The sequence below is a fragment of the Ovis aries genome, chromosome 1 (genome assembly GCF_016772045.2).
Source record: "Ovis aries strain OAR_USU_Benz2616 breed Rambouillet chromosome 1, ARS-UI_Ramb_v3.0, whole genome shotgun sequence".
NCBI classification, from domain to species: domain Eukaryota; kingdom Metazoa; phylum Chordata; class Mammalia; order Artiodactyla; family Bovidae; genus Ovis; species Ovis aries.
This window is the reverse complement of record NC_056054.1, coordinates 26501393-26514992: the sequence shown is the minus strand read 5'-3', so window position 1 is coordinate 26514992 and position 13600 is coordinate 26501393. Positions and strand designations below refer to the sequence as shown.

General features: G+C 36.6%; 2 protein-coding genes across 9 annotated transcripts in view; both read right to left on the bottom strand.

The window, feature by feature from the left end:
• Nucleotides 1–2146: 2146 nt before the first annotated feature.
• BTF3L4 (basic transcription factor 3 like 4) overlaps nucleotides 2147–13600 on the bottom strand; it is a 30083-nt gene continuing 18629 nt past the window's right edge. For 4 of the 8 annotated variants that reach the window (XM_060409248.1, XM_060409246.1, XM_060409242.1 and 1 more), the window contains one exon: nucleotides 2147–6609. In XM_060409248.1, the coding sequence (XP_060265231.1) occupies nucleotides 6244–6609 (366 nt within the window). In that variant the 3' untranslated portion in view covers nucleotides 2147–6243. The remainder of the gene's footprint in view (nucleotides 6610–13600) is intronic. The other 4 variants (XM_012142126.4, XM_004001972.5, XM_042248063.2 and 1 more) reach the window with 2 other exon arrangements.
• Nucleotides 10390–10981, bottom strand: LOC105609508 (eukaryotic translation initiation factor 1A, X-chromosomal-like). The gene has a single exon (XM_012141871.4). The coding sequence runs from the start codon at nucleotides 10921–10923 to the stop codon at nucleotides 10504–10506; it is 420 nt and encodes a 139-aa protein (XP_011997261.1). The 5' UTR covers nucleotides 10924–10981; the 3' UTR covers nucleotides 10390–10503.

Genomic DNA, 13600 nt, shown 5'->3' with positions numbered 1-13600 from the left:
GCAACTAATTCTTTTGTGTTGATTTTGTATCCTGAAGCCTTCCTGAATTTATTTATTAGTTCTTTTTTGTGGGCTACTTTGATTTTTTAGACACATTAAAAAAAGGTGTTACTGCAGGATAAACTCATCACTACCTCCTTCAAGTTTTTACTTTTCTTTTATCCCTAAAAGGAGGCAAATCTTTGAGAAGAAACATCAGTGCTAAGGAAATCAACACATGCAAACTAAGAATTTTGGCCCAAATACCATGACCAAAGATCCGGTCCCAGGTATGCAAAATATCCAATTATTAAGTTTGTAAAAGTCAACTCCTGAATATATACAAAAACTATGAATCCTACTTGAAAAAAAAAAACAAAAAACAAAAAACAAAAACCTCTCAAACTTACTGAGTAATCCTTAAGGTTTAACTTTCAGGCTAATATTGAGTGATATTTAATGAAGATTTCTATCAAGAGGCTACATATACATACTTTTCATTTCAATAAACATTGAGTGATGTGGGGTGATATTTAGAATTTAGACCCTGGAATTTGATAGCTTTAGATTAGAATTCTGGTTCTCTCACCAATTAGTTATGTTGCTACTTCTCTACACCATTTTAGTTCTGCTTTAGACCATAACATCTGCCCAAGAGTGAGAGTTAAATGAGATAACTTTGGATTTAGGTAAGTGTTGGATATTATGACTGCAAGTAGACTACATGTTGTCACTATGCAAGATATTGGGAATAAAGATGTATGACATACCATCTGCCATCAAGGTGCTCACAATCTAGATGGGAGAAGTATGAAGAAAATCAATCTTAATATTGTACTACAGTAAAAACGTGCAAAGGAATTAAAGCTTGAAACAAAGTGCTATGTTGGTCACAAATGTAAGACTGTTATGCTCAGATATGAAGTTTACTTTATAAAGGATGGACTGGAGCAAGTGAATCATAAGCAAGCCCAATAAGGAGGATATGATAATCTAGGCAAACTGTGTGGCAGAGCAATTCAGCTCGAACAGGAGGGTGGCAGTGTTGGATGGGGCCTTGCTGTGCCTAGAACCATAAGCTCCTTTCTGCCATGGCTTGGGAGATAACAAACTTTATAATAATCTTTCATCTTCACCTTAATCATTTAGAGGGTCTGGTCCCATCACTTCATGGGAAATAGATGGGGAAAACAGTGGAAACAGTGGCTGACTTTATTTTTGGGGGCTCCATGACTGCAGCCATGAAATTAAAAGACGCCTACTCCTTGGAAGGAAAGTTATGACCAACCTAGATAGCATACTCAAAAGCAGACACATTACTTTTCCAACAAAGGTCAGTCTAGTCAAGGCTATGGTTTTTCCAGTGGTCACATATGGATGTGAGAGTTGGACTATAAAGAAAGCTGAGCGCTGAAGAACTGATGCTTTTGAACTGTGGTGTTGGAGAAGACTCTTGAGAGTCCCTTGGACTGCAAGAAGATCCAACCAGTCCATTCTGAAGGAGATCAGCCCTGGGATTTCTTTGGAAGGAATGATGCTGAAGCTGAAACTCCAGTACTTTGGCCACCTCATGCAAAGAGCTGACTCATTGGAAAAGACTCTGATGCTGGGAGGGATTGGGGGCAGGAGGAAAAGGGACAACAGAGGATGAGATGGCTGGATGGCATCACCAACTCGATGGACGTGAGTTTAAGTGAACTCCAGGAGTTGGTGATGGACAGGGAGGCCTGGGGTGCTGTAATTCATGGGGTCGCGGAGAGTCGGACACGACTGAGTGACTGAACTGAACTGAACTGAAGGAAGCCTGTTTGACTCAGGGACCATTTTCAGGGGAGGAGACAGGCTCAGAGAGCAAGGCCATCATTATACTAGTATTGAGGCATCAGTGACATTATACTGTATGAAAAAGGCAACTGCTGGAACACAACAAATATGAATGGTGACCCCTAGAGCTGTGTATTACAGTAGCCTTATTGAACAGATAACATAGATCACATAGTAGGCAATGGAACTGATCTCCATCTAAAAACCTGTGCATCTTCTACTATCCCATACTATTGATATGTCTTTCTCATATTTTATTTGTGGATATATAGCACACTTAGGATTAAACACTGAATTGAAACAAAGAAACAAACACATCCCAATGTGGGTTTTCACAAGAACCTTTTGGCTTATTAAAATTAATTTAATGGAATCCCATAAACACTAGTTACTTAACAACAAATCAAGATGCTTGATGTATTCTTAAGCCATTACTTAACAGGAAATATAGGGGTAAAACAAATATAAGTTTCCAATTATTTACTTTGGGCTTCCCCAAAACAGATAAATAAGGACCTTTATAAAAACTGAAAGGACTAACCACAAAACCAAGATTATCAATCAACTCTCTGCAGACATTTCTTCAATTATCCCAAAATTTTAAGGTGAAATTCCCCAGAAAATTCTTCTATAGTTATCTTGGCAATAAACACATAAACTTAGCAAAAAGTAAATGCTGAATAACTACTTTATATATTTAAAAAACTATATAATTCATATTTATGCCAAGAACACTGCAATTGACAGAAGTTTCATCAACATTCTTACCTATGCCTACTCACTCTGAAGGCAGGAACATTTCCTTGGGTTGAGTCAGGATCTCAGTATGCATTGTCCAGGAAAAGTGAAGGTATGAAAATATAAAACAAAAAAGAATATTGGCTCATTACACACAAGAGAGGCCAGCCATTAAGAGTTGTCAACAGGATGAAAGGAAATACTGAGGAGAGATCCTCTGGGTGAGTAGTTAAAATGTGATAAAAATGTAAAAGAGGAAGTATATATACAAAAAAACTTCTATGGGTATTGATACAAAGACGTCTTTGAAAAGATGATAAAACACCTACTTGAGGGTTTTCAGAAATGAGATTCACAGAACTATAGGAACATAAGAAATACTGATTCTGAAACATCTCATTTGACTGCTGATGAATTTCAAAGTTGTTAGGTTAGGGAACCTGCCCAAGGTCATATGGTTAATGCCACAGTTTGGACTAGGACCTAATTCTCCTGAATTCCAAATGAGACCTCCCCACAGCCCAACCATTTGCTATACTACCTGTCTCTTCTGTGTTCTTAACCACTTGAAGTCCCTTTAACTCTCTTGGCCCCCACAATGTACCCTTTAGGGAAAGTCAAAAGAACAGCGTTCTGGACTATGGAGACCATGCAGACCTGCTGATCTAACAATGTAGGAAGCAGTATATCAGAAAATGACTAGATTGCAATTAATTTGGGGGTGAGGAGCAGAGAGGAAATACAAAAGGAGGAAATTCTGTAGACAACAAAAGGAGAAGCACAAGAGGAAGTATTATCCTCTTTTGTTATTTTATTACTGTTATTTTATTTTGTAGTTAAGTCCATATATTATATAAAACATAACAGGAAAAACCAACAAACGTATAAAATAAATTGAGGTGTCTGGATGGAAAAAAACACAAGAGCTTTGCTTTCGTGTCTATAGATCTCTTGATATGTTGTTGGTCTTGCACTAGAGATATCAAATAAAGATATCTAGCTTGAAACAAGATTTGATATGCTGCAAGGTTAAGCCATAGTTTTATGATGGGTCATGACAGATTTTCTAAATCTTATTCTTAAATATTGGCTCTAACAAATGCTGATATAACAAAGTGCAAGCTTTTATCATCAGATAGCAAGAGGGAAGCTTCAGTGAATGAATGCAACTTACCTCCAAGTCCTCTGAAAGGAGGTGAAAAAATAAATACTGTGTTTTACCAGTACTCCCCCAAAGCATTACCTAAGCATGCAGGAGGATGCTGTGAGCAGCTATAATAGTAAGATCCAATCCAGAGGTAGGTTCAAGGCCAGGAGTAGAGGAATGGTTGAAGAAGTCCTCCTGGGGCCAGTACCATTTCACAGAATGCCCATTTGTGCTGGGGAATGAGTCTATGGCCTATTTTTTCTGATTCGAAAGGACATTCCCAACTTCAACCTTGCTGAAAAAGAGGCATTTTTGCACCTGCTATTAAGAACAGCTAGAACACAGGATAAGGCTGGCATAAAATTATTTAGCAAGCACATGCTAGCTACTCCAGTTTGAAATCTACCAAACTGTAAAATCAAAAAAATTAAAAAGTTGAAGACGGAGCTGTTGTTCCTCAAAGATGAAAAAACCATCTTACAAAAAGAGGGATTAGGCACTCACTTAATTCTATACGGAGAACATCCTTCTCAAGCTAGATGGAAGATGAGGAAGAGCATTGCTACAGGCTGACCAGGCCATTTGGAGACCGAGAGGAGAGGAAACAAGGCATTCAGGAAGAAAGCTAGTAGAAGAAATTCTTTTGGGTCTAACTAGGTAAGTGAATCTAAGGCAACTGCACCAAAGATATGCTACCCATCATGCCAGCCTGTAGCTGGTGGCAAAATATCTCAAGACATTTTAAGCCCAGAAAAATATATGAGAAATATGTTAACCAAGCAAATTAAAACCAAAACCTCCAACGGTAAAAATCTCCTCAGGTTTGAAATCCAAGACCCTCACTTTTTATTAATTCTGTGCATCATTAGAAAAAATAAAAAGTAACAAATGTAAAGACTTGTTTTATTTCTACTGGGGTAAGGAGGAGGATAAATAAAACTGGTTTCCAATTTGCTCTCCACTGTATACACACATACCCACACACACACATACACACATACACACACCTAAAATAGCCCAACAAAAAACAAAAAAAAACAAGAATCAAAACCCAAAAGACCCTCAAACTGCACCAACACTTCGTATTTTGACCAAAAGAATAGATCCTGGGAGGAAGTGCAAAATGCAAAATTAATGACCAAAAAATGCTGAACAAACAGCATTATCAATATACAAAATATTTATATTACTGAACTAGTAACAGTTGATGTTCTCCGTGTCTGTAAAACTTTGGAACCACATAGCTGATTTGTTAATCTAGTCCATGCCAGCTTCCAAAAATCAGAAAAGAGCTTAGTTAGCTTCATTCTTTGATGCCTCATCAAAATTTTCTACGAGATCTGAAAAAAAAAAAAAAAGTTAATGAGTTAAATTTACAAAAAAGAAAGTAAATGCAATCCCTATCTTCTGGCTCAACAAATGCTGCTACCAGAATTAGCCTGAAAAGACATAGGACAAGAGGCAGAAACAAATTGGGGGCATTTCACTAATAATGCTTCAATTTCTGCTTAAAATAGAAACCTTAAGGAAAACTACTAAGGTGAACAGCATTTCCATATGTCAATCATAATTCCTACAGAAATGCTATAACATAAATTCATAACCATGATGATTTCAATTTAATAAAGGCATATTCTAACTCAGTAAATGCAGCAATTTCTGATTCCCCATTCTAAATGGGTTTTTTGACTAGACTGTATGCACATCATTATGAATCCATTTAAATTCACAAGCTCACCATCAACAAAAAACTGAAAAATCATCACAATGAGTTAAATGAGATAAACAGGATGCAAAAAGTCTTAAAACTAAAGAAAGGTTGCTTACCTGGAACATCATCCTCCTCCTCATCAATGTCTTCTGGTTTTGGGGTTTTGCTATCCAGCACTACAAAAAGTTTACTTTAAAATTAGTCACTGAGAACAAAGACCTTTATGGAACACTTACAGTGTTTACTTTTTTTTGCCTGTCTACATAGTTTATAGAAACAAATCTTATATAGCTGTTCAGGAGAAGCTAAATATTGTCTAATCGAAATGCCATATTTTCATTTACAAAAATTAATAGAAGTTTAACTTCTTTAGATATACACTAAATATGGTTGGCAATCTCAATGTGTAGTGAAGGTACAACATGCAAAATGGAATAATTCAGGCGAGTTTAAATAAAGATGTTATAGTTAAATTTATTCTCCAAATTCCATATTCTTCAAATAAAAAAATCAACACTCAAGATTTTTTTCTATCTCATTTGGCATAAAAGTATCGAGCTTTGTAGAATGAACACTGAAATAAAAGGCTCTGATTTTCAGGAACGACAAGACAAATTTGAAACCAGGACTATTTGGACATTCAGAACTTACAGTTGCTTCATTTGTAGTAGCATCAACAATATTAAATGAAAATATAGTTCTGCGATATCACTATCTTCTTGTTATTAGTCAGAAGTAAATACCAAATCAACTATTTATAAAATTTCCTTTTAGGTAATTACCTCCCAACTCTCTATGTTACCACCAAATGTATCCGAATAGTCTATAGACTGCACTGCATTAATCACTGAAGGAACAAACTCAAAAATTTATGAAGCATACAAGTAACGTTATAAAAGTAAAATTTATGAACAGGCAAATCCTTCCAGCATGAAATAGATACCTTTAAACCATTAGGTTCTTTAAGCAAGATGAGAAGGGAAAGAGGCATTAACCTGAAATACTCACCTTGCCGAGGGAACTGTTCAGCTAACTTCCTAAGACTTGTTAAGCTGTCAGCACCAAGCTGACTTAATATTCCAGGAAGCATTTCTGTGATTGGTTTGGCTTCTGCATGGCCGGTAATTGCAAAGGTGTTGGCAGAAAGGGAAGCCTGGACTTTAGGATTGTTGAAATGAATAACTGTCCCATCATCTTTAATCATGTTCACCTGTATGATCACAGAAAAAAATGTATTTCACTTATTTGGTACAACTCAAAAATATCTGTTTAAAAAGCAATTAAAAATAATTCTTGTTTTTTACCTGGTAGGTAGTTTTGCAATCCTGATGTAATAATTATCTAAGCAGTGAATTTGGGTGGAAAAACACCCCAGCAACAAAGTAAAATGGTGTTTATGGCACAAATTACTAGGATGGTAAAGAAATAATCACTTTATTATAGAATCTAGATTCTATTGTTATTATTATTGGCCGTGCCACATGGCTTATAAGAACTTAGTTCCCTGACTAGGGAATGAACCTGGGTACAAAACAGTGAAAATGCCATGTCCTAGCTGCTGGACTGCCAGGGAATTCCCTAGAATCTAGATTTTAAATTCAAAGATTTCTACTATGAGAAGGAAGACCATGCCCACATTTTTTTAAAAAGGGAGTTATCAGCCAAGAATTGGCTTCTTAATGAAATTACCCATTATATTACTCAATTTACACTATCAAACTAAATCCATACAGATACTACTGTATCTATACAATAGTTAGCATCTTACTTATGGAACAGGTGGTAAGGAGATAATAGTGTATGGTAAAAATAACCACTGAAAACCCATAAAGAACACTCAGAAATTTAATCAATCAGGGTTTCACTCTTTTGAATATCTAGTAAATTTATAGAAGTTTCAACTTGTTTTCCTCATGTCATTCTTCATAGGAGATTTTGTCAGTTCCTCTAATCCTTTTAAGTGGAGCTTCTCAACAACCTTTAATAATCCTTGTAAATGACAAGAAGTTCTCCCACTCAGTTGTCTAGCCATCTGAACATTTATCAGTTACTAGGAAACCCTTAAAATCATCTCCATATTCTTTCAATAGCTTTCCTCAATATGAACCGCTTCAGATTTAATCTCATCCATTGCCTGGGACTCACTGAAAAGGAAGGTTGAATGTGTGTACACTATGTAAAATGTTATTTTTCTCTCTCACTCTTGCTGTGTTTTAGTAGAGCTGTATGTATTATATTTGCATATAAGTTAAATGTGTAAATAATGTGATTATACTATGCAGTTGACTTCACTGGGTAAGTTACCTTGGTGGTAACATGCTTATTATATAAAAAAAGTTAGGAGAGTTAATTCTTGGCTACTTTAGAAGCATTTCATGGTCCATCCAAAAACTGCCCTTGTCAGAATCAAGCAGAGATGCTGAGTGTTCTCCATGGTCAGTGGAAGTGGGCTTTTCTTCCTCAGAGGTGATCACCACCACTGACACACAGCACCAGAAAGGAAGGGGAAGAAAGGGGCTTCTAAATTTCAGGCAAGACCTGGAACACAGAGAAAATAAAAGGCAAGTCCCCTAGAAAATTGTAACTAAATCCCACAAATACTATACAGAGTAAGCATTTAATCCAACTGAACAAAAACATGAGTTAAAAATAATTTATGTTAACTTTAGAAAAAAATAAACTATGTACTTCTGAAGATAATTATTGTGTAGGTAGAAAAGTTCAATGGAAAAGTAGCTTAAAGTATGAGAGAGGAATGGCATGAGAAGGCAGCAGTGGCATAGCAGATATGAAATGGGATGCTTTTCTGGATCTATCCCAGAATCACATAATTTTAGTATGGGAAAAGAATAAAGATATGGTAGGACTACATTTTTCCAAATCAAGACCCATCACTTAACTTAATAAATGACTTATATAACACCACCAGGGGTGAAAAGTATCCCAACATTGGAATATGAGATATTTTTTATTTACAAACATTACAGTCACAAGAGATTTAAAATCAGTATTGCTCAAAAAAAGTCAGGCCATATATTTGTTGAACTTAGAGGTCTCCTAGTTCAAATCTCCTGTTAGAGAAATAAATACTAATGATAAGAGTTCTTGATTAAGCAATATTGTTGTTTAGTAAGCAATATACCCAGGACAAATAACTGATTATGTACAAACTCAGAACTTAAACTTAGGCTTCCCAACTTTATTTAGTTTCTTTTCTATGATGTCACTCACATTCTTAAACACCTATTTGTCTACAAAAATTCAATTGGGTGGCACCATAAAAGCTTGTCAGAGAATTATCTATCTCAGAGTACAGGTTAAGTAACAGCAGATATATGAATAATATATGTCATATCTATTCCATGTCAGATTGTGAAACAGAAATTTATTAATGGTTGTTTTAAATGAGGTTGTGTAAAAGATGTAACTTCATGAATAGAAAGGTCCAGAAAGAGGTGGAGAGTTTAATTTTAGAGTAGAGAAAATGAAATACTAGAGGTTACAAAGGCCAGAATCTTTTATTTCAGTCTAACATTCCTTCCCCTCTACTGAGCAAATAACATGATTATATATGGCTCCTAGATACAGGCGATTAGAACTATCAAAGGATTAATTATTGAGCGAGCAACATGAACAGGACACTTCCCAACTCTTTTAAGAGGCAAAAGGAAGGGTAAGGAATTTGTTGAACTGATAAAGCAAACTGTATGCATTTCATATGAAAACCAGTGACTTTACTGCTGTTTGATCTACGTTAAGTCATACAACCTATATATAGCATAAGGAAAGGAGCAGACAAATAAAGACTGTTAAACTACCTTCCGTACCAGCTCTCAGGTCCCTTTTTCAATCAATCAAGTATTCCCTTTATGTGACAATGCTTTTTCCACTTAAAAGGTAGCTGAGGTAAAGAATGCTACTTGAATTATAGAGGAAGAGGCTTTTTTTTTTTGACCCCAGTTCAGAACTCCAGATGCCCTTGCTCTTATTTTCTATAATACTGACATGTTTTGAAGTTACCAGAAACTACTATGTCCTTCCATGCATAGTGTATTTACATAGGCTGTTTTCACTGTTTAGAAGAACCTTTTCCTGCTTCTCCACATTGCAAGTTCCCATTTATCCAAGACACAGGTCAGATGCTTCTTTCTCTGTGAAAACTTAAGATGGTTTATGCACCTTCTGACTTCATGAAAACTGATACTATACAAAATTATCTTGTAGTATAATTGTGTTTGCAATCCTTGATCTTACTAGAAGACGAATTCCTTGAGATTAGAGGTCACTGTCTTATGAGACACAGCATTCCCTCAAGTGTCAGCACATAGTTCAGTTCAGTTCAGTCGCTCAGTCATGTCCAACTCTTTGTGACCCCAGGAACCACAGTACGCCAGGCCTCCCTGTCACATCACCAACTCCCGGAGTCCACCCAATCCCATGTCCATTGAGTCGGTGATGCCATCCAACCATCTCATCCTCTGTCATCCCCTTCTCCTCCTGCCCTCAATTTCTCCCAGCATCAGGGTCTTTTCCAATGAGTCAGCTCTTCGCATCAGGTGGCCAAAGTATTGGAGTTTCAGCTTCAGCATCAGTCCTTCCAATGAACACCCAGGACTGATCTCCTTTAGGATGGACTGGTTGGATCTCCTTGCAGTCCAAGGGACTCTCAAGAGTCTTCTCCAACACCACAGTTCAAAAGCATCAATTCTTTGGTGCTCAGCTTTCTTTTTTGTCCAACTCTCACATCCATACATGACCACAGGAAAAACCATAGCCTTGACTAGATGGACCTTTGTTGGCAAAGTAATGTCTCTGCTTTTGAATATGCTGTCTAGGTTGGTCATAACTTTCCTTCCAAGGAGTAGGCGTCTTTTAATTTCATGGCTGCAATCACCATCTGCAGTGATTATGGAGCCCAGAAAAATAAAGTCAGCCACTGTTTCCCCATCTATTTGCCATGAAGTGATGGGACTGGATTCCATGATCTTAGTTTTCTTTTTTATTCTTGCTGCTAATGAAACTTTTATTTTAATGAGTCACAGTTAACATCCAAACTGTTGAACAGTCTTCAGAGAAAACTGGAATGTGCAAGGCTGAGTTCGCTTTAGATATCATCAATGGCTTCATCATCTCCAATGTCTTCAAACTGGATTTCATCATCATCTCCAGGGTCAAATATTTCAGTTTTATTTATTTTAACATATTCTGGAAGCTCGCCATAAGCCTTCAGATTTCTAGCCTCATCTGCATTGTATTTTAAGATTACATCAGCTTTATTATCCTGGTAGTCCTGAAGACCAACCAATAGAATGTCTGAGGTATTTATCCAGACCTTCTTTCTCAGTTTCCCTCTGATGTGGCACAATCTCTTAATACCACCAAAACACATCGCTTCCAATTGTCCGTTTCCCAACATTTTGATTACTTGCCCATCTTCTTTGAACACTAGCTCTCTCTTTTTAGATTCATTCTCATTCTTGCCTCTGCGTCTGTTTTTACCTCCTTTACCTTTGTTCTTAGGCATGGCAGTGACGACGCACTTGAGGCGTCTCTGACTTCTCTCCGGGTGGTGGCGGCGACTCCTCCGAAGGGAGACGCTTGAGATAGGGTGACACGAACTAACTGCGAGAGACTGGGTCGCCTCTGCGGGAGTCTAGTGATGGACGTCTTCCGAGATCCGCCTTCACCTATGCTTCGCCGCAGCAAATGGCGTCGCACCTGCTTGCGTCCGTTATTCCCACCTCCCAAGGTCAGCAGGCCACATCCCCTCTGCTGACCTTAGTTTTCTGAATGTTGAGCTTTAAGCCAACTTTTCCACTCTCCTCTTTCGCTTTCATCAAGAGGCTTTTTAGTTCCTCTTCACTTTCTGCTATGAGGGTGGTATCATCTGCATATCTGAGGTTATTGATATTTCTCCCAGCAATCTTGATTCCAGCTTGTGCTTCTTCCAGCCCAGCGTTTCTCATGATGTCAGCACATAACAGTCACTCAAATTTGCTGAATGAATCAACACCTCTTATACAGATTATTCTGAAATCATGGATGCTATTAGACCTCAATACCTCAAATGCTAGATGAGGGGTCATATTAAGGTTTAGAAATAGCACCAGTAGTTCCTCCAATGGAGATTCCCAGAACCTCCTAGACTATTTTTAGGCCTGTCTTTTCCTACTGTTCTGCCCTTTCTGAGTGAGCCCAAATGCTCTACAGAATTCAGGTCCATTTTAAAATGTCATTCCAAAAAACAACAACAACAACAACAACAAAAATAAAATAAAATAAAATGTCATTCCAGGCAACTTCTGGGTAGCTCAATTATGCTATCAAAACCCTAACAACCCCCGCCACTGCTAGCCTTTGAACAGGGTACATACATTAACCACAGCAGCCTTCTAGCTAGTAAAGCTGATGCCTGCTTTATTCCTCCACACTGGTAAGTTTTTGTGGCTATAAATAAGCTTACAAAGTTATAATTGACCCCACAGTTCTTGCTGGTAACTGCCCTCTCAGTTCAGAGAGGAAATTTAAATTCTGCTATGTGACCTTTTTTTGTATGTGTCTCCAAGTCCCCATTAGGCCAGCTAACTGCAGTTCATAATTGACAGCTGTCTTAAAATCAAGTTGTATTGCTACTGCTTCTTATATGTAGTGGTACTTAAATGTTTATCAGAAAATTAACCTTCTGTTGTCTTTCTGCTATATTTTAATGGGGGTGAAATAATAAACATTTTAAGAATAAGGCACATAAGTGTCTGGATTTTGTAAGGCTAAAGGATGTCAGATTTTGAAGATTACAGCCTCTGCATTCCCATAAGTCAGTGTCTTTCACATTGAATCCTTTTAAGTTCCTGCTTATTTCTGGCTAGTATGGCTAGTATGAGGCATAACCTATTATTACTGATAAGAGTGAAAGTTAACAGATGTCATTAGACTATATGATACACTGGGATCATTTTCCCTTATGCTGTAGTGGCAAGAGTCTGATGAGATGGATTCTCTGTAGCTATGCTGTAGATAGTGTAAAATGGCATACCTTTTCTGAAAATTAATTTGGCAATATGGATGAAGAGTTCTAAAAACACTAATGATCTTTCGGTCAGTAATTGCATTTCCAAGAATCTATCTGGAGGAAATCAGAGATGAAGATAAACATTTATGTATATATGAGTCTAAATATGTGATTCTTTACTATCAAAGCATTATAATGCATAATAAATGACAAAAAACATTAAAATATTCTATGTTCACATACTGGAATATATACAGACACTTAGAATGATGCTTAAGAGTTTTTAGTGACAGGAAACAATTTTTATAATACTATTCAAAAATGGAAGGTTTTAAATTGTACATCTAGCTGTAGTCTCAGATATGTTAAGTATATATATGCATATAAAGATGAAAAAGAAAGATATGACTAATAATTATTTCTGAGTAGTGGAGTTATGATTGAATATTAATATTTTTTCATATTTTATGTATACCCCTAACTTTCTGTAAAAGTTATACTGGGGGGGAAGTTGTTTTAAAAACAAAAGATGTTTCTCAATAAACAAGCGGATAGTATGTGGTATTATCCACAGAATGGAATGTTATACAGCAATAAAAGGAGTAAAGTTCTGATACACATTAAACATAGATAAATCTTGAAAACATGCTAAGTGAGGTAAATCAGACATGAAAGAACAACTATTTTATGATTTCACTTACATGAAATACCTGTAAGAGGCAAGTACAAAGAAAAAGTAGGTTAGAGAATATCAGAAGCTGGGAGAAAGAGGAATGAGGAATTATTATTTCTAATGGGTACAGAGTTTCTATTTGGGATTATGAAAAATTTTGGAAATAAGACAATGGTGTTGGTTGTAAAACACTGTGAGTATAATTAATGTCACTGAATTGTATACTTGAAAATGCTTAAAATGGAAATCTAATTCTGGACCTCTCCAGTGGACTGATGAGTCTCAACTTTAAAAAGCAACCTATATGATTCTGAATAAAAGTGGTCCCAAGACCAACTCTGAGAACTATTAATGAAGCAAATATAGTAATGACAAAATTTTGTGGAAATAATGGTTTCAGTGAGGTGGAAAAGAAAAGGAGATACCACAAGAAATAAGGACAAAACAAAGGAGGAGAAAGGACAAGAAGCAAAGCACAAAATTTTAAGGAGACCATTGGCAAATGCTACAGAGTATCAG